At 45.1% G+C, this 24,518-nt stretch overlaps 1 protein-coding gene across 2 annotated transcripts in view; it reads right to left on the bottom strand.

Annotated features, from left to right (window-relative positions):
• Nucleotides 1-2,475: 2,475 nt before the first annotated feature.
• Nucleotides 2,476-24,518, bottom strand: part of ptpn11a (protein tyrosine phosphatase non-receptor type 11a) — a 69,866-nt gene continuing 47,823 nt past the window's right edge. Inside the window, exons 12-16 of one of the 2 annotated variants that reach the window (XM_038819997.1) lie at nucleotides 19,020-19,087; nucleotides 18,403-18,554; nucleotides 14,775-14,890; nucleotides 8,928-9,029; nucleotides 2,476-5,986 (exon numbers count right to left, since the gene is read on the bottom strand). In XM_038819997.1, the coding sequence (XP_038675925.1) occupies nucleotides 8,960-9,029; nucleotides 14,775-14,890; nucleotides 18,403-18,554; nucleotides 19,020-19,087 (406 nt within the window). In that variant the 3' untranslated portion in view covers nucleotides 2,476-5,986; nucleotides 8,928-8,959. Of the gene's footprint in view, nucleotides 5,987-8,926; nucleotides 9,030-14,774; nucleotides 14,891-18,388; nucleotides 18,555-19,019; nucleotides 19,088-24,518 lie in introns of those variants that run through there. The other variant, XR_005463450.1, reaches the window with a different exon arrangement.

Genomic DNA, 24,518 nt, shown 5'->3' with positions numbered 1-24,518 from the left:
GGAGGCCTTCCAGCCCTTCAAACCCACTCCACTATCCATTATGATCATTGCTGATCATCCAGCTCAAAAGCCTAATCCCGCTTTTCCCCCATATCCTTTGATCCTCTTCACCCCAAGTGCTATATCTAACTGCTTCTTGAAACCATACAATGTTTTGTACTCAACTACTTCCTGTGGTAACGAATTCCACAGGCTCACCACTCTCTGGGTGAAGAAATTTCTCCTCATCTACCCTAAATGGTCCACCCCGTATCCTCAGACTGTGACCCCTGTTTCTGGACACACCCACCATCAGGAACATCCTCCCTGCATCTACCCTGTCCAGTCCTGTTAGAATTACAGTTTCGATGAGATACCCCCTCATTCTTCTGAACTCCAGCAAACAAAATCCTAACCGATTCAATCTCTCCCTGTTTGTTAGTCCTGCCATCTCAGGAATCAGTCTGATAAACCATTGCTGCATTCCCTTTAGAACTAGAACATCCTTCCTCAGATAAGACGACCAAACTTGCACACAATATTCCAGGTGTGGCCTCACCTAGGCCCTATATAATTGCAGCAAGACATCCCTGCTGCTGTACTCGAATCCTCTTGCAATGAAGACCAGCATACCATTTGCTTTCTTTACCGCTTGCTGCACGTGCCTGCTTGCCTAGTGACTGGTATACGAGGACACCCAGGTCTCATGGCACATTCCCCTCTCCTAATTTATGGCCATTCATTGCTACCAAAGTGGATAACCTCACATTTCTCCACATTATACTGCATCTGCCATTCATTTGCTCACTGACTCAACGTGTCCAAATCACACTGAAGAATCTCTGCATCCTCCTCACAGCTCACCCTCCCATACGAACTTGGTGACGTGCAAATTTGGAGATATGGAGCTGGATTCGCCACTGTGCCATATTTCAGTTTCACACCGCCTGCAGGATGCTCCGTTACGCCGGCTGGTCAATGGGGTTTCCCATTGTGGGGCAGCCCCATGTCGTTGGGAAATGCTTAGGTTGCCAAAAAAATGGAGCATCCCGCGGGCGGAGAATCCAGCGCCTGACATTTCGTTCCCTCCTCTAAATCATTAATATATATTGTGAATAGCTGGGGTCCTCGCACTGGTTCTTGTGGCACTGGATGGTCACTGGCTACCAATTTGAAAAAGATCCAGTAATTCATACTCTTTGTTTCCTGTCTGCCAATCAGTTTTTTATCAATCTCAATAGCGCTCCCATCCCATGTGCTTTAATTTTACACACCAATCTTTTATGCAGGACCTTGTTAAAAGCCTCGAGTCACTGACCATACTATTATCCAAATCAATAGCTGCTGGTCCCCTATGTATAAATGTGTGGAACGATCATTGGTCAGTACTGTACCAGAGGTTGGGGTTATGCCGCGTTTTGTGGTAGATGTAAGATATCTCTTTAGAACTGGGGTTTTTGCAAATTTTCTTTTTTTTTGCTGTGGTGGGGCTCCTGCAGGGGTACAGACAGGTCTGGTATGTGAGGGGAGATGGTTACTGTGTCATTGGTGCCTCTGGTGTTGCTGGAGTTAAGGGAGATATGTACAGGTGTGCTCAAGAACATGGCACAAAGAACTGATCCTGAAATCCTGTGGTCATTGTGAGCAATTGCCCCTTGGGAAGATGGACACCGTTCTACGTTGAGCCTAATGATTGCACTGAGTCAGCCATATTGCTGTTTTCCTGTCCTCCTCCGTATTCCTGTATGTGGTTTTGTTGGTTATTTGCTAAAATGAAAAACAATTCAGAAATACAAACATAAGCGGACTCATGGATAAGTCAGTGCACATCTCAATTTACCTGGAATTGAAAGGCAATTTATTTTCTCCCCAACTGAGTCCAGGAATTTATTTACTTGTAATACCCACAGCGCTGTTAACACTTCCTCGGGCACGTCTCAAGAATCCTACCTGTTCTTAGGGCTAGGGTGGTGTCAAATGACTCAAATGCAATACCATTGTATTTATCCTAAGAAGATCCTTCAATCGAGAAGTGGAGATGAAAAACCATTGGTTAGGCAATGCCAAGTTTTGCTTTCAAATGCTTACAAGGATGTTTGCTCAAGCAAGTAAGCAGTTTTACATTAGGTTCTGGGACAGAATCAGTAAAATTTGCAACGAGTCTCTAATCTAACAATGAGTGGCAGGAAGATGGTTAGGAGGGGTTATTGGGATAGGTTGGAAGTGAGGGCTTAAGTGGGTCGGTGCAGACTCGATGGGCCGAATGGCCTCCTTCTGCCCTGTATGTTCTATATGTAGCTGGAGGGGATTTTCTTGTTTGTTGGAGGTAAATGGCAGTTTCATGCCATCCTAAATTCAAACTTATATGGCTGTAGATTTGAAGATAACTTTACATGCACGTGTATCACAGAATAGTATCAGCCCACACGGGTCTTTACTTACTGGACAGCAACTCCAGAAAGAGCAGGGAGAGAAAAATAAATGAGAACCAGATACTCAGCTTATATAAAATGACTTTATTTCTAATTTTCGATCTGGTACATTACAAATACATTTATACTCTGATATCAGCTTATGGAGCTTTAAAATCACAGCATGACTAGCAAAAAAAAAAGTAATCGACTACCACCCATATATACTTTATAAATATAGGAAAATCATTTACGGTGTCTGTACATAAACTAGACATCTGAATGGTATGTACTTTGACAAAATGTGAAATTATTGGATGGATAATAAAAAGCAGATGTCACTTATAGTCATTGCACCATTATTCTGATCACCTACAATGGGTTATTCCATTTGTGATTCCGCAGGTGAACAAACAGCCCATGTAATAATCTGAAGCATTAGAGCAATTCAATTCACATTAAAAGGCCAACTGGTAACATCCGGGACTTTCTAAAGTTAATTCCACCCCTCCCCGCTTCTTTTTATATTATCTATTGAGATTAAGTGTTGTGAAGTTGAAAGCTCATTAACAAGATAGTCGGCTCCAGATAAACACATTCATGAACCAAGTGCAGAATTCCAAACTAATGAAGACTCCCCAATTAATGCTCAGCTATAAAACATGAAGTAGCTATGTAATGGTAGCGTGCATTGAGAGCATCAACATGGAGCAGCTGGGCAATGTTGGTTCATTCCCAGGCCATGGCTTCCCAATGTCTGGCGTGTTAGCACAAGGAAATGGAGCATAGGCCAGAATCCTCCACGTCGACAAGAGGCGGGGAAGCGACAGCCATGAAAGGTACACATTGCCGGGGTGCTCTCATGTGGCTTCTCGCAGCTTGGCTAATGGTAGAGGCCTGGGAGCAGGACACAACCCCGTCCTTAGGCCAGTCAGTCACAGGTGGTGTGGAATTAGGAGGGCAGGAGGAAATAAAGGATTGATAATGACACAAAAATCACAAAATCCTGATTCAAGCATAAAATCCTCCAAACAACTCCAGTCACTGAATACAACAGAATTCATGGTCACATTTTACACATCTAAATACTTTCACATAAAACTGCTTTGGGGAAGATGGGACTCAGTTGAGTTCGCTGCAGAAGCTAATATTTAGAATCATATTTTAAAATTATTTTGATACCCTCAACGTATTTAGTTGCAGTAGCCTCACAGGAATACGTTCCAGGTCACAGGCATCACTGGGGGCAAGCTGCCTGCAGAATGCTGCCAGCAGAGGGCGGGATAGGTGGAACCGAGCTCTTGTGCGGCCTGTCAATTTACCTAATAAGATTTGGCACGTAGACTAAACACTTAATAAAGGTATTATTTGCACATTGGAAAATTGGCTTATACACCACTCTCTGGCAACACTACTTGATCATGTGCTTGGGTTTGTTCCTGATCCATTTTTCTTCTAGTCCAGGCCAATTGTGGTTTATAGACAGTTAGGCACCTGAACTTTTATAGTGAATATAGCAGTTTTAGCATGCCCATTTAATCCTTTCCCACACAGAAGTGGAAAGTGGAAGATGTCCAAAGGCTCTCTTAGAAGGCACCCACCTGCTCCCTCAAGGTTACTTGAGCTATGTCAGATTTAACATGGTCCGATCAAGTACATTACCCACTACCATTTTGTCCCATTCATCCCAAAACCTTAAATCTGCTGCAATAGCTTCTGAAGAGTCATATTCATCTTTTAATGTAACTGTTTCTCTCTCCACAGATTCTGCCAGCATTGTTTTTTTTCAGAAGCTTGTGTGTCTGGAATATGGCTTATTGGCACACTGGTTCTCTGTTCAGGAAGGAGCAGCAAGGGAAAGAGGGGAAGGCAGCACCACCTCTGCCCAAACATGGTTACAGGAGAGCCAGGATAGCTTTGGTCAGGATTGCACGCATTTGCCTATTTGTAACTTGGAATAAAGGCCAGTGTTGTAAGAAATAGACACGCAGAGGTCAAGGATGTTGGTCTATTCCTCTCTGCTGATTCCACTCTTTCTTGTCCTGATTTCCATCCCTCATCTTTCCTGAAATGGGACAAAATGGTGTCTTGATTCCCCTTTTCTCTTGTATTTGGACTGCATATTTGAGTTCTGGTGGACCTTTTGCAGTTCTCCAAGCTACCAAGAGGGGGAGCCTAGAGAAGCTGTACCTTGCCTTTGCTGAGTTTCAAGAAAACACCAAGCAATGTTGTATTGTGTACAAGGGATCTAGTTTCCAAAGTATATTCACCGAGTCCATTATCTCCTTGAACACTAAGAATTCAACCTGCCCTGCTATTGAACATGTGTTAGTTTGTGCACTACAGAGGATTTGAAAGTAGGGAGTTTCATATAAAAGTGCACACAAAGTAACATCTAAATTTACACATGTATTTAAACCAAAATAGTACTCAAGTCTTTTTCTGACTCATTTCTCTTATGTGGAACGTGCACATATTGTAATCGATACCAAATTGAGAGAAAGTCAGGAAAACTTAGCTGCGGGGAGGCAGGTTTGGCGGTGGGAGCATGTAGGCAGACATCGACAGGCACGGCAGAGGAAGATCACTTGTTTCTGGCTCGCGATCTTTTACAAGGACCTAGACCTACAACTTGCCTTACTCAGAGTACTAACAAGAGTGAACTGTTACAGGGCAAAGGAGGTCAAATTGGTCATCTATAGGGGTGGCTTTGAGGGATATAAATGGAACCCAAACCCCCCTACTCGAGTGTCAAGTTCCCTGATGAGAAAGTCCTACTTATGCTCATCAGAGCTCAACTGGACTGGGGCTGCTGAATTCCCTCAATATTACCAGAGAGGGGAGGGCAATCCTGTTGGCACAGAATGAAAATGAATTTTTAAAAACATCTAATGTGAAACACACATTGTGTGGGACAGCACACTTCTACTCTCCAACACAGTATTGACCCTAACAGTGAGGCTACGGCCAGTGAATCGTTTTCTTACAAGTTTTAAAAAGCCTCAATACTTCCAGCAACTTAACAGGGAGGAGGAGGAAAGAGAGGGGAAAATCCCGTGTGCAAATTTCAACAATCCGTCTTTTTAGGCCGTTAATAAAAACAAGGAAAGGCAAATGTACAACACATAACACTCTCGTGGTCTACGTCAATGTTGCAGGGACTTCTAGCGAAAAGCAAACTACTCTTTCAAGGTCCACATTAATGTTCGATTTTCTACTCAACCTCACTGGGTTTTTAACTATTCTGCATTTAAACAAAGAGAATTAAAATGAGTTCAAGTATGTGAAGTGAGAATGACTGGAGAGAGGCCGTGACTGTAAAAAGGCACTTGGGTTTCACGTCAGTAAAATACCAAAAAGAAATGCAAATGATGCATAAAGTACGGGTGAAGCTTCATTTTCTAGCACAGAGAATGTGTTTGCAGACAAATGGGGGTGTTTACTGTTCACATTTAGTGTTTAAATGAGGCGGGGGGGGGAAGAGAAAATAAATTCCACAATACTCTGGACTAAGCCTTTGATGGTCATTTTTCATTCCACTCACACCTGACGTGTTTTCATTTTGCCTCTGCTTTTCACAGCTACCTCACTTGTTCCTGAGGGAGAGAAAAAAAAATCAATTCAAAATAATTTTTTTTTAACAAGCCTCTGGATGTGTTGGAAACGTGGAACTGATTTTAATTAAGCACATACCCGATAACGGAATACAGTTGAAGAGAGAGAAAGTGTGTTTCAATCTGTGGCCCATGTACTCGAACAACAGAATCTGTTTATTTTACACTTCAGAACATGATTGAAATTAATACCGAGTAATGGGATATTGGATTCATCTAAAAAGTGCTCATGAGGTCAAACTTTTTATTAATTCATTCATGGGATGTGGCCACCACCAGCAAAGCCAAAATTAATTGCCCTTCTCAGATTGTCCTCGAGAGGTGGGCCACCTTTTTGAATACATGGTCGTTTTAGGGGATGGTTAAGAGTCAACCACATTGCTGTGGGCCTGGAGTCACATATAGAGCAGACCATACGTCAATGAATCATAGAATCAATATTACCAGAGAGGGGAGGGCAATCCTGTTGGCACAGAATGAAAATGAATTTTTATTAGCATTAGAATCATAGAACTTTCAGTGCAGGAGGCGGCCATTCGGCCCATCGAGTCTGCACCGGCTCCTGGAAAGAGCACCCTACCCAAGGTCAACACCTCCACCCTATCCCCATAAACCAGTAACCCCACCCAACACTAAGGGCAATTTTGGACACTAAGGGCAATTTTATCATGGCCAATCCACCTAACCTGCACATCTTTGGACTGTGGGAGGAAACCCACGCAGACACGGGGAGGACGTGCAGACTCCGCACAGACAGTGACCCAAGCTGGAATCGAACCTGGGACCCTGGAGCTGTGAAGCAATTGTGCTATCCACAATGCCACCATGGTGCCCTAAAGGACATTAGTGAACCAACTAAGTTGTTTCATATTCACTCTCACTGATTCTTGCCCCAGATTTCATCGAAATACAGAATGAACATCCACGGTGGAATTTGAACTCCTGTCTCAGGATCAATTAGTCCAGGCCTCTGGATTACTAAACGAGTAACAGAACCATTATCCTCGAATTTTGTCAAGATTATAGTTTTGAGGTCTGGGGTTTTCCAACTTCCTCTCTTCAACATTTCAAAACATACCAGTTAACAATATAAACTTAAATGTGCTGGTGTAGAGATACAATGCAAACACGATTTACACATCATATATGATTTCTCTAATATTTAGTAAGTGTTCTGGGACTGATCCCTGTAGGACAGGAGGACAACCAAGTTTAGTTTTCCCCGTGTTAAGAATGGAAGGTTTTATCAGATGCTTATGTTTTGGGACAATCTCTTTACTTCAATGTAAAACAGAGGAATGAAAAGGCACATTAGATCTACTTTGAATTCTTCTCAACAAGAAGCCTGGGTAACTTGGTTACTACAAGGTCAGGGAGGCTCAAGTTGAGACTTACTGGAGGCAAAGTGTAAAATGTTCAAGCAGCTGGGCTTTCAGACTTCAGCTCTGTATGGTTTTAGGCCTTAGAAAAGGGGAGACGGAGAGAGGCCTCACAGAAGGCTGCTGAGGTCAATGGAGAGAAGCCGCTGGAAGAGTTGCCTTGGTAAGACTGGCATGGTAGCACAGTGGTTAGCAGTTTCTTCACAGCTCCAAGGTTTGATTCCCAGCTTGGATCACTATCAGTGCGGAGTCTGCACGTTCTCCCAGTGTCTGTGTGGGTTTCCTCCGGGTGCTCCGGTTTCCTCCCAGTCCAAAGATGTGCTGTTAGGTGGATTAGTCATGCTAAATTGCCGTTAGTGCCCAATAAGGTAAGGTGAGGTTACTGGGATAGGATGGAAGTGTGGGCTTAAGTAGGGTGCTTTTTACAAGGGCCGGTGCAGACTCGATGGGCCGAATGGCCGCCTTCTGCACTGTAAATTCTATGATTCTATGAAATATTATCACCAGAGCAAATCTTAGTTTGGTAATCAGTTTGGAAATTGAGGGAAGTGGTTTTTGATAGTTTCTCAACATTATGACTCAGTGAAATGGGAAGACTCGAGTGGTTTTGGATTGTTCCCTAGAAAGGCTGTAATGTTGTAGACAGCATGTTTGTTATAATGTATATGTATGTGGCGACGGTTATCGGTTGTGTTAAAACATTGATAAAGATCAACTTTTCTGTGGTGTAGATTATTAGTTCCTTGCTATGTAATGTTTAGTTGATACAGTAAAAGTCTTACAACTTGAATCCTTGGTGTAATTTGGGCTTTTGACAGTAACTTCATTGAAGCCTACTTGTGACAATAAGCGATTGTTAGTATTATTAATTTCTTTAAATTGGTCACTGGGAAGTGAATTCTCTGTTTTTAAAGCTATCGGTCTCTTTGGAGGTTGTATCTGCCAGATTAGCTCCTCTCAGGTAGAAAGCGAATACAGCTGTATAAATGATCCAGGCTTAGGAAGGGAGCAAACAGACAAGGTTCCTGCTTAGTATCAGTTTCCAATTACATTTTATGGAAAATGCTCAAATGTGGATGTCAGAAGAGCATAGGGTTAGGGTTAGGTTTGATGTCCCACACCATGGGAAAAGTGTTGTGAGAGTGTCAGCATTGGACTGGGGTGAGCGCAGGAAGAAGTCTTACAACACCAGGTTAAAGTCCAACAGGTTTGTTTCGAATCACCTCAGGCGAGGAAGGAGCAGTGCTCCGAAAGCTAGTGATTCGAAACAAACCTGTTGGACTTTAACCTGGTGTTGTAAGACTTCTTACCATGGGAAAAGTGGCAGAGAGGTGTTAGTGGCTCATCCTGCCTGAGGATCTGTAGCCCGGTCAATGAGTCAGTACCTTCTAAAGGAAGGAAACATTTTTACATTGCGAAAGTTGACGGTTTTGTATGTCGTTGTAACTTCTACCCCACTTTGGGGGACACCCATTTCAGGAGGTTCGAAAGGCAAGTCAACAAATATCATTTTAATCAACCAAGATTAAAACTATAAATCTTACCTTTCTATTCTGTTCCGAACACTGACATTATCTCATCTATGGCCCTTTTGTGCCTGCATCAAGCCAACATTTTCATAGATACGGCCACCCTCGTCTTTCAGTCTGCATCAGAAGACAATGTTGAGTAAAATGTGTTTATCACTGAATATGTACACACTACTATAAGCTTTCACTACTGTGAGCTTTGACAAAGAGTCATCCGGAATCAAAACATTAGCTCCCTTTTCTCTCTCCAGATGTGGTCAGACCGGCTGAGATTGGGCAGTATTTTCTGTTTTTGATTCAGATTCCAACATCCGCAGTAATTTGCTGTTAACTACTGTAACCAGTCCCTGGTTTTTTCTGCGCATGCCCTGCCACAGCATCTTACAACCCATCTCCCTCTAAACAGAGTATTCATTGAATCCCAACTGTTATTCTCACTTACTCCATACCCAACGCTAAACTAACAATTTCTCTCAACTCCAGCTGTGTCTGGATTGGTAGCAACAGATTTGTTATACATGTGGCTTGTCCCTGCACTCCATGCAGGAGCTGCACTTTGATTCAGGAACTCCTCATTCAATTTCAGCATGTGATTACGAAGTGGAACGCTAACTCATTGCCACTGTATCACAACTTAATCCATTAATACATTCCTGACCGCTGGTAACATTAATATTTATTCTGTATTCCTGTGGTGTTAAATGCATTGCGATCTTGCACAGTAATATTGCAAAGTAGCCATCTTAACATTTAGATACTAAATTATAACAATATTAACTTTGTACGGGTGTTATTATTGCAGTTCTCATAACAATAACACTGTTTTAAATTGCATATTTAAAAAAAAAGGATTACAGCAAGTTGCTAGTAAGAGAACACAACCAGCTTTCATTTTCAAGAACCCTCAGGCGAACAATATTGCAGTGTGTTAACAAAATATGATACCACCAAACATTTCCATTAAAAAGCATTCCAATTTCGCTCCCAATATTTTCCCCAAATTGAGCGTTCAGCGAATGCATTCAAGGTCACAATTTACTACTTCACCCCAACTCGCATTAGTGAGAGTCTAATCAGCAGGAAAGTGCTGCTCGTATGATGGGAATTTCTCCATCTCATGAGAACTCCCATTATGAACAACAATGGGAGTGCACTCCCCGTGGAGTCAAATTACCGATTACATGTTTGAATCAAATGCAAATAATTACCCGTCATCCACATGCTGCAGAAAATCAACCTAAATAAAGCATTTGAAACCAAATACAGACAGGAGACCTAAAGTGATTAAATAAAAGTTGTCTCACCCAAGTGATACAGTTCTCTAGTAATATTTATTATATCACTGCAGCATCATTACTCACCCCCCAACGTAATATCCACTGTCAGTGCAGGTAACGATTTTAAAGCTTAAACCAACCTAAATCGATTGCTATCTTAATACATGCCAAGGATATAAAAGGGTCAAAATTTTCTTCAACAGGCATCTGATGGAAGCTGCCATTTGTCAGCCTTGCCCCTGCCCTGCACCTTTCAGCTCTAAATTGTTTTGCCCACAAGGTTGCTGCAAGTGTGAGCTGTGCAGCAAAAGTAATAGGGAATCTAAAATTTCAATCAATAGCGTATCTCCATAATCAATCGGGGAATAAACAAAAAAAGGTCGGAGGAGGATGATGAATTAAATGGGGCAAACTCAATCGTTATTTTCTCTCCCTACTGCTCTTGGGATTAGACTGACAGAAAGAAAGACAATAAAGAAACAAAAGTGAAATTTTTACAATCTTCCCCATAAATTTAAAACCTGAAGGAATGAGACCCCACACTTGTAATTTATCAAGCCAAAGATGTTGCTTGGCAGTGAATAACATCACGTCATTAAAAAGGACAATTACACTGATGACGAGACTTAAGTTTCTGCTGCAAGTTTAATGGACAAATCAAGAAATTTGGGGGGGGGGGGTTGAACGACAAGGTTGAGAGCAAGATGATGTTCTCGCAAAGCTAACAGTATACAGTGCAACTCAGCACCAACCTCTAGATATTCACATCTGCTCCTTGCCTTAAGGTGCTATAAAGTTTACCCATAAATAACAGAGAGAGTCATTACCCTTGCAGTTATTTTACCAGAAAATCCTGGACCAATATATTTTTGATTGTGCATACATGTTAGAACCAAAAGGTCTCACTGTTTAATCCTCATTAAATAATAAGGCCACTTTAGCGAAAGATGACCTGGCTGGGTTCAGTGAAACATATACACTTCTAGTCTAGAGAAAGATCAGATAGATACTAGTGCCAAACATACATTACTAATTGGGTTTCTCAGCTATGGAGACTAGTTCTAACTTATCTGGTAACATTACTTTAATTGATGAATTACTGCACATAGGTATTCACAACCTTTTTATAAAATCTATTTAAATGCTTGTTAGGCCAGCATTTATCGCCCTTAACTAGTTGCCCATCAGAAGGTGGTGATGAATTGCCTTTTTGAATCGATGCAGTCCAAGGTGTAGGTACACCCACTGTGCTATTAGGGAGGGAGTTTCAGGATGTTGCCCCAGTGACAGTGAAGGAACGGTGATATATTTCCAAGTCAGGGTAGTGAGTGACTTGAAGGGGAACCTCCAGGTAGTGGGGTTCCCAGGTAACTGCTGCTCTTGTCCTTCTAGGTGGTATTGGCCGTGGGGCTGAAGGTGTTATCTATGGAAGCTTGGTGAGTTGTGAGTTATTGCAGTGCATCCTGTAGATGGTACACACGGCTGCCATTGTTCCGTTGATGGTGGAGGGTTTGAATGTTTGTGGAAGGGTGAGCAATCAAGAGGGCTGCTTTGTCCTGGATGGTGTCGAGCTTCTTTCGTACCAAAAGCCTTTGTTTGCTATGCTGTCATGAATGTACCAAATCCTCTAGGTTCTTCCTACATGAATGGCAAGGTCTTGGTGTCTAGTTGCCCAATTCTAAGCTCAATTCAACATAAAGCTACTTTCCAGAATTACATAAATCCATTGACACCATTTTAGCTTTGTGTCTCTCCCAATTAAATATCGCAGGAACCAAAGTCATTCACCTCCACTTTTATATGTGCCTTTTATATAGTCCATCCTCCAACTTTCTTACTATTTACAGGTTACGTTTCATGTGCCTGTTGTTTAAAACATTTCTCCTTTCCTTTCCCCCATTTATAATCTCACTGATGCAACATAATTAATTTAGTGGAGACTTGACCTGAACTTGTCTATTGTAGGAGAGTCCTTCACTATCCACAGCCTATGTGATGTATTCCTTTGAAATGTATGAGCTCTTTATTTTCGTACTACAGGCTTTCAAACTGGGCGCTGCGGAGATTGGGGGGTGGGGTGGGCACATTTTGAGTGCATTCACAAAGTGAGGGGACTTTCATCTGCAGGGATATATACCACATACTCAGGCACGAGAGCAATTTAGGCAATTGCAATGGTCTTTGGAAGCTAGAGCAGAGGATCTTTAGGATTGCACGAACATTTGCAGATGGTCTCCCACACGAATATTTAAATACTGTTAGTATAAATTGATTGGATACATGTCTTTATATGCAATACATAAATCATAGAATTTACAGTGTAGGAGGCCGCCATTCGGCCCATCGAGTTTGCACCGGCCCTTGGAAAGAGCACCCCACTTAAGCCCGCGCCTCCACCCAACCCCAGTAACCCCACCTAACCTTTTTGGACACTAAGGGGTAATTTATTATGACCAATCCACCAAACCTCCACATCTTTGGACTGTGGGTGGAAACTGGAGCACCTGCAGGAAACCCACACAGACACGGGGAGAAAGTGCAGACTCCACACAGACAGTGACCCAAGCCAGGAATCAAACCTGGAGCTACGAAGCAACAATGTTAACCACTGTGCTACAATATGTATTGAATACATACAATACTGAGCTGAACTTTACACTGCCCCACTGGAGGGGGAGAGCCCATAAAAATTTCCCCGATGTCCTCCCCACTGCCCACAATTTGACACTGGGACATGCGAAGCCTATGCTGCCCACACCCCCTTGTCCCAATCGATGCCCTTAAGTGGGCAGTCAATGAGCACTTTAAAGGTAATTTGTCACACGACCTCACTTTCAGGCTGGCAGGGGTAAGGTTCGGAGTGGGCAGCACTCCTCCATTTATGGTCTCCATTCCACATCGAGCATCCCCCCCCCCCAAATTAAGCCCATCAGCTTTGCCGGCAACTCTCTGATGCAGAGTTTGCTCCTGAATGAGGGGTGCAAGTCCTGTCTCCAGCCAATTGGCGATCCTCGGATGAGTTACTATCGGGGATGAGTTTCCCTGCTGACTTGGCAGCAGAGGGCCCCGGCAGCCGGCGCAGAGGGCCCCGGCAGCCGGCGCAGAGGGCCCCGGCAGCCGGAGCAGAGGGCCCCGGCAGCCGGAGCAGAGGGCCCCGGCAGCCGGAGCAGAGGGCCCCGGCAGCCGGAGCAGAGGGCCCCGGCAGCCGGAGCAGAGGGCCCCGGCAGCCGGAGCAGAGGGCCCCGGCAGCCGGAGCAGAGGGCCCCGGCAGCCGGCGCAGAGGGCCCCGGCAGCAGGCGCAGAGGGTCCCCGGCAGCAGGCGCAGAGGGCCCCGGCAGCCAGAGCAGAGGGCCCCGGCAGCCAGAGCAGAGGGCCCCGGCAGCCAGAGCAGAGGGCCCCGGCAGCCAGAGCAGAGGGCCCCGGCAGCCAGAGCAGAGGGCCCCGGCAGCCAGAGCAGAGGGCCCCGGCAGCCAGAGCAGAGGGCCCCGGCAGCCAGAGCAGAGGGCCCCGGCAGCCAGAGCAGAGGGCCCCGGCAGCCGGAGCAGAGGGCCCCGGCAGCCGGAGCAGAGGGCCCCGGCAGCCGGAGCAGAGGGCCCCGGCAGCCGGAGCAGAGGGCCCCGGCAGCCGGAGCAGAGGGCCCCGGCAGCCGGAGCAGAGGGCCCCGGCAGCCGGAGCAGAGGGCCCCGGCAGCCGGAGCAGAGGGCCCCGGCAGCCGGAGCAGAGGGCCCCGGCAGCCGGAGCAGAGGGCCCCGGCAGCCGGAGCAGAGGGCCCGGCAGCCGGAGCAGAGGGCCCCGGCAGCCGGAGCAGAGGGCCCCGGCAGCCGGAGCAGAGGGCCCCGGCAGCCGGAGCAGAGGGCCCCGGCAGCCGGAGCAGAGGGCCCCGGCAGCCGGAGCAGAGGGCCCCGGCAGCCGGAGCAGAGGGCCCCGGCAGCCGGAGCAGAGGGCCCCGGCAGCCGGAGCAGAGGGCCCCGGCAGCCGGAGCAGAGGGCCCCGGCAGCCGGAGCAGAGGGCCCCGGCAGCCGGAGCAGAGGGCCCCGGCAGCCGGAGCAGAGGGCCCCGGCAGCCGGAGCAGAGGGCCCCGGCAGCCGGAGCAGAGGGCCCCGGCAGCCGGAGCAGAGGGCCCGGCAGCCGGAGCAGAGGGCCCCGGCAGCCGGAGCAGAGGGCCCCGGCAGCCGGAGCAGAGGGCCCCGGCAGCCGGAGCAGAGGGCCCCGGCAGCCGGAGCAGAGGGCCCCGGCAGCCGGAGCAGAGGGCCCCGGCAGCCGGAGCAGAGGGCCCCGGCAGCCGGAGCAGAGGGCCCCGGCAGCCGGAGCAGAGGGCCCCGGCAGCAGGCGCAGAGGGCCCCGGCAGCCGGAGCAGAGGGCCCCGGCAGCCGGAGCAGAGGGCCCCGGAAGCCAGAGCAGAGGAGACATTTCCATCTCATTAGTCTGTGCTGCATTCAAGCTCATGTCAGAGTAAAAATAAACCACTCACTTCAACCACTGGCCAATCTTATATAACTAGGGGAGCAAAGAATTAAGACATGCGTGAATTACACCCTTACAAGACTGGAAATATTGTAAAATCAAGCAAAGCGGATGAACTTACTCTGTACATGCTGGGTTGGGCGTGCAGGGTGGGAAAGGACTCTGATCTCCTCCACACGTCAGATCTGATAAGGAATATTTGATGTTTGTGTATTCACGGCCTTTTATCTTGCTTTTCTGGAAGAGACAGGGACGTTAATGTTTCATGCTCGACACAGGAATTGGTTCAAATACAGACTTGAGTTAGTTTGGGAAAGAATTATGTAGTGTTTTGATCTTTCCACTTTTAGAAACAAAACACAACAGCCCTCTCCTCCCCTTGCTCACAAATCCGAAGTGTATTCTACATTCTCCCTGCTGCGGAGCTCCTCAAATATACTATACCCAGCTTCGGAACATTGAGGTAATCCCTGTTCCACAATACAATTAAATCATGGCTGATCCATGATTGTCTCCATATAAACAATTTTGTTCCTTATCCCTTAATACCTTTGGTTAACAAAAGTCTATCCACCTCAGATTTAAAATCAACAATTGATCCAGCATCAATTACTGTTGGTGGAAGAGCGTTCCAAACCTCTACGTGTGGAAGTGTTTCCTGGCTTCATTCCTGAATAGTCTAACAGACTATGCCCCCTAGTCCCAGACTCTCTCTGTCTATCTGCTCTCTGTTACATCTTGAAAACCAATCAATTAATTAATCACCCCCCAACCTTCAAATTCCAGAGAATACTACCATATTTTGTGTAATCACCCCTCGTAATTTAACTCTTGGAATCCAGGTATCAGTGATAAATCAGCCCCACGGGCCAATATATCCTTAAGGTATGATGCCCAGCACTGCTCACAGCACTTCTGGTGTGGTCTAAGACTTTGTGTGGTTGTAGAACAACTTCAAGCTCCTTGTATTCTAGTCCTCTGGATCCAAAGGCCAGCATTCTGTTAACCTTCTTGATTATTTCCTGTACCTGTTCATGACCAATGTTCAATGTACCTGGAGTTAGTATTACGTTTCCACCTATACTGCTTACAACGCCATCCATCTGTATCACCTTCAAACTTTACCACGTGGCTTTTTATCCCATTATCCAGGTCATTAATAAGTCCAGCCCTGGAGTCATATCTCTGGAGAGTATCATTGTGGAGGGTCACACCGTACCAGCCTAATACCAGGCCACACTATATTCACTAAAAGAAATTTAATGGTTTACCATCACAGCTTAGAAGAACGAGAAGTGATCTTATTGACACATATAAGATCTTGAGGGACTTGTCAGGATGGATGCTGTGAGGATGTTCCCCCTTGTCCAGCACCAGGCAGGGTGGGGGGCTCCCAATTAAGCCTGAGATGTGGGCTACTTTCTTCTCTCAGAGGCTTGTTAATCTTTGGAATGCTCTTCCCCAGTGACCAGTGGAGGCTCAGTCACTGAATAGATTCAAGTCAGAGTTGGACAAACAAGGAATCCAGGGTTATGGGGGCCAGCCAGGAAATCAGGACACAATCAGATCAGCCATGATCTTATTAGATGGCAAAATAGGTTTGAGGGGCCAGATGGACGACGTCTGCTCTTATCGCTTACGATATCTTCAGAGTTTCAGCGCACAAGCTGTTTTGTATGTGGCTAACTAATAATTTGAATCTGTAGAAAAGTCAGACGAGGTGGGGTACCTGGAAATTTTGCAACTTTTCTGACTGGTAGGGAAGTTCAATATACCCTTTTGGCAAACCAAATGCAAGGATAGCATTTACTGAGCTACCACCCATCACTCCAGATGCCACTTCCAACATAAAATGATTCCATTATTTATCTAAAATTAGACAACTTCTTTTCTTTGCTGTGGGCCATATATATATATATATTATATATATTTAAAAATAAATTGAAGAGCACCCAATTCATTTTTCCCAATTAAGGGGCAATTTAGCTTGGCCAATCCACCTGCCCTGCACATCTTTGGGTTGTGGGGGTGAAACACGGGGAGAATGTGCAAACTCCACACGGACAGTGCCGGGATCGAACCTGGGACCTCAGCACCGTGAGGCAGCAGTGCTAACCACCGCGCCGCTCCCTCTGGGCCATATATTGATGTTCACACTGATGTCTATGGATGTGAGATGGAAAATAAACACAGCCATTTCCTCTGTGTTGGATAATAGAGCTGCATCTTCCTTCTCACAACTAGGAGATCGCAGTTTACCACAGCCCTCCCTTTCTTTTGTGATGGGGCTGTGCCAAATTGAGCCCATTAATTTCTTTCCACCCAATAACCTAATTCAATCTGTACACCAGAAAACCATGCATGAATTTGGTAGTGCTTATTTCTTTTTTTTTTAAGTCCTCTCCTCATAAAAGTACAGAATCGTTCTGGGATACAGCTTCTAGAAATCTCACCCAGGTGGCTATTATCCAGCCATAAAAACACAAGTCGTAAGAACAGGTCAAAACCAACTGGCCCTACAAGTCAATCCCACCATTCAATGTGACCTTAGCTGGGCTTCTATCTCAACCGAACCCCCACACTATCCCCGTATCCCTTAGCAAAAGGGTAAATAATTCTAATGATCTACACCCCTTTGAATGAAGGCATTTCTCCTTATACCACTCCTAAATAGCCAATCCTTTATTTTGAGATTGTGACCACTAGTTCTCGTCTCCTCAATCAGGGGAAACATCCTCCCAGCATCCATCGTGTCAAATTTGAGAATTACTCTTGACAATCAGCCACAACCTTTCCTCATCCACCACAGATCCATATGGACACTTCCCAACAGGAGTCACTGGACAGCCAACAGTTGCAGAAGATCTGGCTGAATTTTGCTCTCATAGTTCAGGAATGCTGAAATATATGAACTAGGAGCAGGAGTCAACCACTCGGCCATTCAAATCTGTTCCACTATTCAATAAAATAAATAGTCAGAGACTTTCGGCCATCACAAAAAAGATCAGGTAGTTTCTAACCCATAACATTATTATTTATTTATGTATTTATTTATGTTTTAAAAATAAATTTAGAGTACCCAATTCATTTTTTCCAATTAAGTTGCAATTTAGCATGGCCAATCCACCTACCCTGCACATCTTTGGGTTGTGGGGACGAAGCCCACGCAAACATGGGGAGAATGTGCAAACTCCACACGGACAGTGACCCAGAGCCGAGATCGAACCTGGGACCCCGGCACCGAGAGGCAGCAATGCTAACCACTGCGCCACCGCGCTGCCCAACCCAGAGTATCATTGGTGCTTTTGGTTTAATTCCATACTGGGAAATGCATCGACCATGAGAACTAGGGGTAAGCTGTCAATTGAGATTATATTTCCATGACACTATCCAATGCAAGTTTACAAATCTTTAAAAATGTTAATTGAAGAATGACAGTAAATGTTTCTTAACTCCTTGTAACAGTCAGGATCCTCTTACTTTGGAAATGTCAGTAATTCTTTCATACTTTTAACATTCAATAAGAGAAGATTGAAACGCATTACCCACTCAATCTCCTTCCCCAAGCGCTCATTGGCAGACTGGCGCTGTCCCAGTGGGGGAAGTCAAATACCTGTCTGAATCTACACAATTTATTGTTGCGATGAACAACTAGCTAGAAACAGGATAGTGGAAAAACAATTGTTTGTGGAACAGAACATATTGAGTATAACAAGTGTTAACATTTCTGCTCACTGAATGTGTTGTACCTGCTCCTCCTCGATCCGACGCTGCAGTGTTTCGATATAGTGCTGAACAGCCATGTAAATGAATCTGTACTGAGCCTCTGTCTGAACCATCCCAGAACGCTGTGACCGCACCATTTGGATACTCTTTGGAACATCAATGTCGCAGTCTACACCTACAGTGCAAAATCGCACATTACACATCATATCCCTACTGAAGGACTTCCATATCAAGCCCCATAACTGTAACCTACAAAGTATAATCCAACAGACACAGTCCAATATTCACACTAACACATGTTCCACATGGTTAAGAGTTGCCTTGCAAACTGCTCCAAGCACTGGTATGCTAAAACAGTGTTATTCCTTACCCCCCACCCCACACAGGACAAGGGAAATGTTTACTTTAAAAGCAGTGCCAGACTGGCCCTACTTCTGCATTCTTGATGCAGACTGCACACAAGAACAGCAAGTAAGACCGAGTGTTCAATAACTAAAGCTCTTGTAAGCTTGGGATTTAAATTTTATTTACCACAATTCAGAATGATTGGGTTCCTACAATAGTTGGAAAATAATCCCTTCTTTTGTGGAAACATAATTGGCTGAAGGCTACTGTGAAGGGACAGCAGGTTCATACCCACCTTTCTCTCTGATGATATCGATTAGGATGTCGATCACAATAAAGGTCCCCGTGCGCCCAATCCCTGCACTGTTGATAGAAAAAGACTCGGTTTTCAAGATTGTAACAAAGTAATGAAGTTTCAACTTCAATCAGCGGTAAAAATTGACAATTAAACGTGGGGTTATTCTGCTGGTGCCAGGTCCAAAGTGTACCACTGCAGCAATGCAGGAAGAGTTTTACTCTCATGTTCGACACAGGAGTGCTTGATGCTGACAATGAATGCGTAAAGTAAGAACTCCATAAATCTTCTATGATTAATGAGCAGAGGAAGATTTACCATTTAGGAAGGAAACAGCAAGTGAATGAGGAAGAGAGGGAGGGGGGAGTGAGAGATGAAAAGAAAATGAGCGCATTCCCATTGTTAACTCTGTTGGAAAGAGTGCAGATGAGCAAGGACAGATCTGGATTCAGGCGTGATACCCATTTGGTTAGATAACCTGCTGATAGTTTTTTTTTAAAAAAGGATTGCTCACTTCGGATACCATTGGGCCGATGGCTTCAGCTTACCAATGAGTCAGCAGGAAGCAGAGGAGAAAATTGCAAGAGAACAAAAAAGGGTTTAAAAAAAAGTAAATTAAATCATTCATTCTTTCTCTCCACAGGAAGCTGCAGAATTATTATTCTGGAGGATTTGTAAATCCACAGTTGATCAGTGCAGTGATTTTTCTTGCGCTCGTCGATTTGGAGGGGGGGGGGGAAGATTTAAATATTAAAACGTGCCGTAAATTACATTAGCCTTGCCACAATTGTTTCATTTATCGAGGGGGGGGGGGGGGTTAGTTGATTTGAAGGTTAAAGCAGCTTTCATTGTGCCGGAAGGATTGCTGTCAGTATTTAAGTAGCTGTTTGTATCCAGAAACTCTGCATCGCTCCAGACCCGAGCAGTAACATGCTATTGGCAGAGGATTAAATCTCACCTCTTCATCCACTGCTGAGAGATTTGCGCTACAATCGGATCTGTATTGGAACCATGAATTAAAGTCATACAGACGATGGTGTTACCAGATTCCATCCCTAGACTGTGTTGGGATTCATTCATCTCTGCTCTGTTGACACTAGGGAATCTACGCTACTCTCACTGTTGGCAAATTCTATCGGGCCCCCAACTGGAAATTGATGTGGATACCGGCTGGAGATAAGGATCGGTTGAGATCTTTCTCAGTCGAACAACATTTTTTAAAAAATTGACACTGTCACATCTGCTGTCTCACTGAGGAAGTTTAAAATTGTCATTTATTTGTTTGTAATTTATTTACAGAAAAGGAGGAGGCCATTCGCCCCATCATGTCTGCACCGGCTCCCAAAAGGACAACCTAGCTAGTCCCATTCCCCAGCCCCAACTCCGTAGCCCTCTAAATTCACCACTTTCAAATACATCTCCAGCTCTCTTTTGAAACCTCCGATGGAATCCACCTCCACGACTCACCCAGGCAGCACATTCCAAACCCCAACAACTCTCCTCATCTCACTCCTCGCTGTCTTACTGACCATCTTGAAATTGTGACCCCTAGTCACTGACATACCATAATGGAAACAGAATATCCTTCCTGCCCCTGTCCAAACTGTTCAGAACTTTGAACAACTCAATAAGGTCCCCATTTCAACCTTCTCTGCTCTAAGGAGAAAAAGTCCCATTTTTCCAATCTTTCCTTGTATCTAAAATTCTTCATTCCTGCTATCAGTCTAGTAAATCTCCTCTGCACTCTCTCCAGAGCTTTAACATCCTTCCTTAAATAAGGTGCCCAGAACTGAACACAATACTCCAAATGCGATCTGACCAATGATTTGTAGAGGTGTAGCATCACTTCCTTGCTTTTATACTCTTTGCCTCTATTTATAAATCCAAGGATGCTACCAGCTTTCTTTAACAACTGTTTCAACTTGCCTGGCCACCTTCAGAGAATTATGCACTTGAAACCCGAGGTCCCTCTGCTCATGTACTTCCCTCAAACTTGTACTATTGAGCCTGTATTATCTCCCCATGTTTCTTCTACCAAAATCCATTACCTCACATATCGCTGCATTGAAGTTAATCTGCCAGGTGTCTTCCCATTTGGCCAACTTGTCAATGTCCCTCTGAAGTCGCTCGGAGTCATCCTCACAGTTCACTATTCTCCCTAGATTAGCATCATCTGCAAATTTAGAGGTTTTGCCCTCAACACTCACTTCTACGCCCTTCTGACAACACAGATGGTATTTTAAATCTATTTGAATTAGCAGGCGATACAAGACTTTTGGAAACCCTTCTTCAGGATATTTAGACTTTAAGTTTTGTCAATTAGGCAGCAGAGGAATAGCTACTGGAATTCCCCGTTCAATAAAGCAGCCACCTGCTTCACATTGGCACCATTCAAGCTACAAATCAATAAAATACAGCCAATTCTACAATAGTTGCTATGCTACGTTTGGTAATAGGGACTTGATATCAAGACAACAAAAAAATGATAGCTCAAAACAGGACACAGCTAAATCAATCAAAGAGAACTCCTTCCTATAAAAACAATTGTGCTCTGGTTTATATGATGCACTTTCACATGAAATGAAATGAAAATCGCTTATTGTCACGAGTAGGCTTCAATTAAGTTACTGTGAAAAGCCCCTAGTCGCCACATTCCGGCAACTGTTCGGGGAGGCTGTTACGGGAATCGAACCGTGCTGCTGGCCTGCCTGGGTCTGCTTTCAAAGCCAGCGATTTAGCCCAGTGTGCTAAACAGCCCCTATTGGCTATATAACAGCCAACATTCTCACAGTATTTACAGCAGTGTACATGGTCAGCATGCTTGGCAGGTCTATATAGATAGCGATAGTCGCATAGGTGCAGAGTGACGATCTCAAGATGTAATTGGATTGGTCAATTTCTTGGGACAGGGAGCAGGTTATGATGTGAATGAAGGGGTTGAGTAGACTGGGACTGTACTCGTTGGAATTTAGAAGGATGAGGGGGATCTTATAGAAACATTTAAAATTATGAAGGGAATAGATAGGATAGATGCGGGAAGGTTGTTTTTAAGGTAAAGATAGATAGTTTTTTGAAGAATAAAGGGATTAAGGGTTATGGTGTTCGGGCCGGAAAGTGGAGCTGAGTCCACAAAAGATCTGCCATGATCTCATTGAATGGCAGAGCAGGCTCGAGGGGCCAGATGGCCTACTCCTGCTTCTAGTTCTTATGTTCTTATATCAAGGGCAGTCACTCTCAACCTCACCTCTGCTGTTCAATCCATTTATGTTTCAATCAAGGCTAATGGAATCTGGAGCCAAGTGATCCAGGCAGAACCCAAACTGGTCACTGGCCAGCAGGTTATTGTAAGTGTCGCTTGATAGAAGGTTCTGTCCATCATGCGATCACTTTGCTGATAAATGAGAGTCTGTGGTTAGAGCAGCAATTGACCAGACTAGATTTGACCAGCCCTTTTTATGGTGTAGAGGACATATTTGGGCAATTTTGTACATTGTCAGGTAGATGTTATAGATGTACAAGAACAGCAGGGTAGCATGGGGGGCAGCAGGGTAGCATGGGGGGCAGCAGGGTAGCATGGGGGGCAGCAGGGTAGCATGGGGGGCAGCAGGGTAGCATGGGGGGCAGCAGGGTAGCATGGGGGGCAGCAGGGTAGCATGGGGGGCAGCAGGGTAGCATGGGGGGCAGCAGGGTAGCATGGGGGGCAGCAGGGTAGCATGAGGGGGCAGCAGGGTAGCATGAGGGGGCAGCAGGGTAGCATGGGGGGCAGCAGGGTAGCATGGTGGTTAGCATAAATGCTTCACAGCTCCAGGGTCCCAGGTTCGATTCCCGGCTGGGTCACTGTCTGTGTGGAGTCTGCACGTCCTCCCCCTGTGTGCGTGGGTTTCCTCCGGGTGCTCCGGTTTCCTCCCACAGTCCAAAGATGTGCGGGTTAGGTGGATTGGCCATGCTAAATTGCCCGTAGTGTCCTAATAAAAGTAAGGTTAAGGGGGGGGTTGTTGGGTTACGGGTATAGGGTGGATACGTGGGTTTGAGTAGGGTGATCATGGCTCGGCACAACATTGAGGGCCGAAGGGCCTGTTCTGTGCTGTACTGTTCTATGTTCTATTCTTAGCTAGAGGTGTTGTTCATCCTGGAGCACAGGTCTTTCGCCTGAAAGATGGGCTGCTGTTCAGGCCCACAGCCTTTGCTGTATCCATGCGTTCAGCTACTTATTGGTTATGTGGAGCGATTTGAATTGGCTTACAGATGTGTGCTTCAGCACTTGCCTGCTCCAGTAGGATTTAAAGGTTATCCTGGTCTGTCCTCACACCTTAGTAGCAGAGTTCTCTCTCTATTAAGATTGATAAATTCTTTGCAGTGACTCAATCAGGACAAGTGAGTAAGACTAAAGTTTCTTCACTCCCTTGATAGATGAAGGAATAAAAGCCTCCTGAACACAAAATAATCTGACAAGGTGTTCTGATAAATTGGAAGGAAAAACAAGGGGGCCAGTTAGCTAAGCCTTTCAACAGGAACCTACCATTTTCCCCACAGTATCTGGTCTCTAGAATTATTCCAGAATTTCTCTCCCAACTATTCCCCCAGGAGACAATTCTGGGTATTAATCACGGAGCGAGGAAGTTGTTTCCTGCAATCAATTTTGAACTTGCCGTGTCTAATTTGTTACAGTTGTGCAATTTAAAATCATGCTCTGGGTTAACTGCTCAATTCCAATTGGTATCCTATATGTAATTAAAAGGCCTCCCTTTAACTGTCTGACAAAGTTTGAGTTCAAATTTTCCTAACTTGTTCGGATTACTTTTGGTCCAACCGAGACCAGTCTTGCGGCTCTTCAGTGTACTACCTTCGGGCTTGAATACTTTTATTCTGCTTTATTGCCCAACACTGAAGCAAATGTGTGACTTGTGCTTGCTCTACAGAGCTTCAGCATGACAGCATCAGATTTCTACTCTGATCTGGCAATTCAGCTCAGCATTGTTTGTTTTGTCGATTGCTGCTTTCTAATACTCGAACATGGCACATATCAGATTTACTATCACGCACAGATCTCCCCTCGGCCTCTATCCGAGCTAGTCCAGCCCCACTAAGCTTAAATAAGGAGTACCTGGCAGTGAAATCTACAGCAAGGGTCCAATTGAGTTGTTGTAAGCACAACACAAAAAAACCCTCAAGTTTATATTCACTGCAACTTATTCATTTGCACAGAAATACTTCTACTGTTGTAGTTAGTCACGTGATTTGGAAGTCCAACATTAAAACTGTTTTAAAAAAAAACCTATTGTTATGGATTTTGAGAGCAAGGCCATGGGATAATTAGATTTCAGAGCACAAGCGGCACTTTAAAAGAAAAATCTATCTTTGCATTGCATGCTATACTACAGCAATGGTATGCAATCTTAGAACATAGAACATAGAACAGTACAGCACAGAACAGGCCCTTCGGCCCTCAATGTTGTGCCGAGCCATGATCACCCTACTCAAACCCACGTATCCACCCTA

Source organism: Scyliorhinus canicula, chromosome 1, assembly GCF_902713615.1.
Source record: "Scyliorhinus canicula chromosome 1, sScyCan1.1, whole genome shotgun sequence".
NCBI lineage: Eukaryota > Metazoa > Chordata > Chondrichthyes > Carcharhiniformes > Scyliorhinidae > Scyliorhinus > Scyliorhinus canicula.
This window is presented reverse-complemented; position numbering and strand designations above follow the sequence as displayed.